General features: G+C 24.7%; 1 protein-coding gene across 1 annotated transcript in view; it reads right to left on the minus strand.

Moving 5' to 3' along the window:
* The window catches only part of LOC107473074 (protein DMR6-LIKE OXYGENASE 1-like), a 4,029-nt gene extending 2,311 nt beyond the window's left edge, over positions 1 to 1,718 (minus strand). Inside the window, exons 1-2 of the mRNA XM_016092605.3 lie at positions 1,387 to 1,718; positions 366 to 613 (exon numbers count right to left, since the gene is read on the minus strand). Of these exons, the coding sequence (XP_015948091.1) occupies positions 366 to 613; positions 1,387 to 1,629 (491 nt within the window). The 5' untranslated portion in view covers positions 1,630 to 1,718. The remainder of the gene's footprint in view (positions 1 to 365; positions 614 to 1,386) is intronic.
* Between the last annotated feature and the right edge of the window lie 3,189 nt (positions 1,719 to 4,907).

A 4,907-nucleotide genomic window follows, 5' to 3' on the forward strand; every position in this document is an offset into this window, starting at 1 on the left:
CTCTCTTCTTTAACTATTTTTGTAGTGATAAAATTAATTTGATGAAAAAAATTATTTTTTTATATAATGTACATAAGAATTTAAAAAAAAATGAGTACATTACTTGAGGGACAAGCCCCCTCCCAAAAAAATGACAATTTATAAGATTGATGTGGGTAGAAAATGCATACATACACATAATATTACTATTACTATAATAATTACTAACGAATAAAATTTTGAGTTAAGTGATGGTTAAATAAAACAATATAATGTTCTTTTTTAAACATATATGTAAAGTTATTATAACTATATATATACTTTATTTTAGTAAACTATTATATGAATTATCAATAAAATAAGTTATCTTTTTTTTTTTTTAGAACCTGAAAGAAGGAGGGTTGGTAGGCCATTCTTGAATGTAATCTTCAAGAGGGTGGCAATGGAGCCTCAAAAAATCTCTCCAATTTGCAACTTTCTCAGTCTTAACATTAAAACTTGTTGAGAGTCTCGTTGTTTTTGAAGGATCATCTGAATAATTCTTCATCCTCTCACTCTCCGGCAAATCAAAGAATGCCTTTGCCACTTTCATCATCTTCCCAACAACATCCTCCGGAACCCCATGATTCACAATCTTAAGAAGAAGAGAAAGAAATAATATTCATTAATCAAAGATTAAATACAACACCTATGAAACTAATGATATATCGTATATAAGTATATAACAATAATAATGGCTACTAAATTTTATATATCATTAGAGACATAATTATTTATACATGTGATTTTTTTTCTATTCATGTAAATTTTTAGAATAAGTAATTCTGTGATATAGAATCAGAACTAGCATAACTAAAAAATTTTAGACAAAGAAAAAAATAAAGAAAATATGAAACAAATACACAATTAGTGTATCTTGGCTAAGTTGACACGTAAACACAAAGAAAAATGTAAAAAATTATTGAAAAAATCTTCCAACAATATAATAATAGAATTGAATAATAATTTAAAGAGATTTAATTACTCCTTCAGTTCTTATAATTTCATCGAATTTTCAATTAGGTCTCTATATTTTTTTTAATTGGGTTCTTATACCATATCAAATTTTATAACTAAGTTTCTACCGTGACAAAAACGTTGAAATTAACAGAATATTCTGTTAAACTATAAGGAATATTCAGTCAAGTATTAGGCATATTTGTTTTGTTTAACAGAATATTCCGTTAATTCTAACATTTATTTATCACGACAGAAATTTAATTACAAAATCTGATATGATATGAGGACTCAATAAAAAAAAAAGTATAAAAATCTAATTGAAAATGTAGTGAAATTATAGAGACTTGACGGAGTAATTAAACCTAACATAAACAAAGTTAAAATAAAAGGATTTGATATGAGTTTTACTTGGAAGAAGCCATAATCTTGACAAGCTTGGCCAACGTTGTGGATGATTTGAGAACGGTTGGTGGCATCATTATCTTCATCTAAACCTTGAAGATCAATGATGGGAATGGATTCATTGTTATCATTGGAGGATTGAAGGTTTTGAAGATTAGGACGGTCATTAAGGGGCCTAATGAAATTCAAAGGAACATGTTTCATATTTGTGACTTGGTCAGCTAAGAGTAATGGCTTGGTATTTGCCATTTAATTTGAAGAAGAAAAATTTATAATCAAATTGAACTTTGTATCAACAAAAGAAAAATATCTCTTATGTGATGGAGTTCTTGCTTGTGCTTTGTGTTGAATGAATTTTGAATGATGATGAATATGGTTCTCAAATTTATATATGGACAAGGAAGCAAATTATTATAAGGTAGCATATGGTGCAGTGGCATTCATTCATTTCATTGTTAATCTCAATAGGCTTACGTTGTTACCATGACTTCATTCATTGCTATCACCATGACGTAATATATATTGCTATATATATCATCTTATAATAAATATTTAAATTTGTTGCTAAAAAAATTTAGAGTGAACACTTTATTTTCAAATAAATTTTTACTTTCTTTTTATAGATTTTTTTATAATTATTCCATGAAACAGATCCGTCTTTTCATTGTTTTAAATGGAAATAATTTATTTGAACAAAATATTTTATCTGAATTTCATCTGCAACCAATTTGAATATTTATTCTTAAATTTAACATCAAATAAAGTTTTTAACTTTCTTCTTTTACTAAATGTTTAATCAATTGATGTTTCGCTTCTAAGTTTAATTTTTTTTAAATAAGAAAGAAATAAATAAAAAGTGAATGGCTACGATAACCAATAAAATAGAAAACGTATTTTAATATGTAGCATGTTACTATTTTTAAAATTTTTATATAATAATAGCTATTTACACTATAACATTTCCGACTGATTGTAATGGGTTTATGAGTTTAGTGGCGATTTTGATTTTTGCATAAAAAAGTTAACGTAATTAGACAACATTTGTACCCAATTGAATCTAAATATCTAATTATACAATACAAAATTTTCTTCGTCTAATCCAAATGTTCGATTACGTATTTACATTAATGGTAATAGGCTTTTCATATAATGCCCTTTGTCGTTTGAGTTAATTTGGGCAGGTTATTATTATGCCTATGTGGATACTACTAAAAAATTTTATATGGTTTTATATGAAAATGTTTTCTTTTGATTCTTAGAGAATAGATTATATAATTAAATTTTAATATATTAAATATTTTTATAAAAAATATTCTTATCATCTTCATTTAAGCAGTTAGCTTATGCTTAATCTAAATATATGAAATATATTGTATCCATCTTTTATCCATAAAAGGAAGAGTTAAAAACATTAAAATTAAAAATTAAAAAGACATACAAAATGTAATTTCAATTCCTTAAAAAAGTGTGTCAATTAAGAAAATGTTTTTCTTTGTAAAAGAATCATTACAAACAATTAATATTAAATACCGTCAGATTTAATATCGAATATTAGCGATAAATTTACCAGTGAATTAGACATTAAATTCGTCAGAACAAATCAATAGTGACGAATTTCAGTCTCTAACAGTAAATTTGATGATAATAATTAGAGGGAGAACGAAAAAATAGACACAAAAAAATAGATACGATAGCGAAAATTATAGCAACAACAATAACTACAGAATAAACAAATCTAAAACCACAATATTAATAGAGAAGATGGCTCGATTGAAAAGCTTCTTGCGACAACTATGATAGCAACAGCGACAAAAACAACAACTGCAACGATAACTATATCGACGGTAAAGAACTTAGAGTTTTATCGCCATTCTCCTCTCTCTGCCTCAATCTCAGTTTTTAAAAATTTAAAAGAAGAATTTTTTTTGAGTGAAAGTTTAAATTTTAATTGAATTAACTATCAGAGAAAATTTTATAAATTGTCATAAATAAAGTATATTTTAAAAATTTTAAAAAATTTTTATTAAAAAATTTTCTCAACTAGATATAAATCTTATAGTCGAAAAAATGGTGATATATATACGTATTTTTTATTAAACTTATACCAATTTAATTAAATTTAATTACAAAATAACTTATACATATTACATCACGGTATTATTATAAAGAAGATTATTAAATAACTAATAGTCTGTTTGAAAAATTTTAAAAGGTATTTTTTTGGCTTTTGATTTATAAAAAATCACATTAATAATGTTTAGTACAATTTTTTAGATATGTTTTTAACTTTTTAAAAAGTTGTTTTAGAATTTTTGAAGAAGTTAAAAAATTTGACTTCTTTTTTTTTTCAAAAGCTATTTTATTACTTCTATTTAATATATAACTTTAAAATAAGTACTTTCATAATAATTTTTCAAAAACAAAATCACTTATTTATAAACTGTTATTAATAAAAAATTTTATATTTTAAACTCATTTTTACAAAAAAGTTATCCAAATTAGCCTTAAATAATAACCCTCTACTAAATACAGCTATTGCATCTTTGGCTTAATTATATATGATATTAATTAAAGGACGGAGATAAATACTTTCATATAACTAAAAATGAAATTTTAATTATTTTGAATTGATTATTAATAAAATCTAAAACGATTTTTTATACAAATGTATCATGTATGTATACAAATTAAAATAGCACTTCAATAATTCAATTAATGTAGGCTTATTAAAAGTAACACGGAAAGGCTTTTCACAAGTTTCGAGGCAGTTTGTGATTTTTTTTTCTTTTTTATTTTTTTTTCAGAAATGAATGGTAAACCATAAATCCTGGCACACAAAGTAATAATGGATGACCTCACATGCCTTTGTCACCTTTTGTGTTGGTTTTGCGTCTTGCCTTCTTCCTATATATTATTTCATAAATCCTTCACTTAATATATTACACATTATCATCTAATTGACAATTATTATTTCATAAAAACTATTAATTTGTTTAACATTTTTATTATTTGATACACTACCACAAATAGTCACAATATTTGATTTAGCAGCCGTTATATTAGTCGATAACTACAAAATTATTTTTCCACATCTTAAATAAGAGATTACAAATAGTCCAGTCCGCTATAAACATTGAAAATGAATGTTTCACTTGCGGTGAATATGTTATTTCAAAACAATATATAGCAATAGATGATTATTTTGTGAACATTGAAAAAAATATTATTGTCCTTTTATGTATTTTTTAATATAGATTTTAGAGTTAATATTTTGGTAGAGTACATTAAAATATTTGTCCAATTTTTGCTTGAAGAGTACAGTGTGAGTTTTGTAACACCCTATCATACAGAGTCTTATACTTAAGTCATAATTCAGAAATGACAAGATATTACGACCACTAAAATAAAAATTTAGTACAAATAGTATTGTGAGAAATGATTATATTTAGGAGCCTTCTTAAGAAAAAGGGGTAAACAAAAACCGTAACTCAAAACGCGTAACACTCCGATCGATAACGTAACGAACA

Source organism: Arachis duranensis, chromosome 2, assembly GCF_000817695.3.
Source record: "Arachis duranensis cultivar V14167 chromosome 2, aradu.V14167.gnm2.J7QH, whole genome shotgun sequence".
NCBI classification, from domain to species: Eukaryota; Viridiplantae; Streptophyta; class Magnoliopsida; order Fabales; family Fabaceae; genus Arachis; species Arachis duranensis.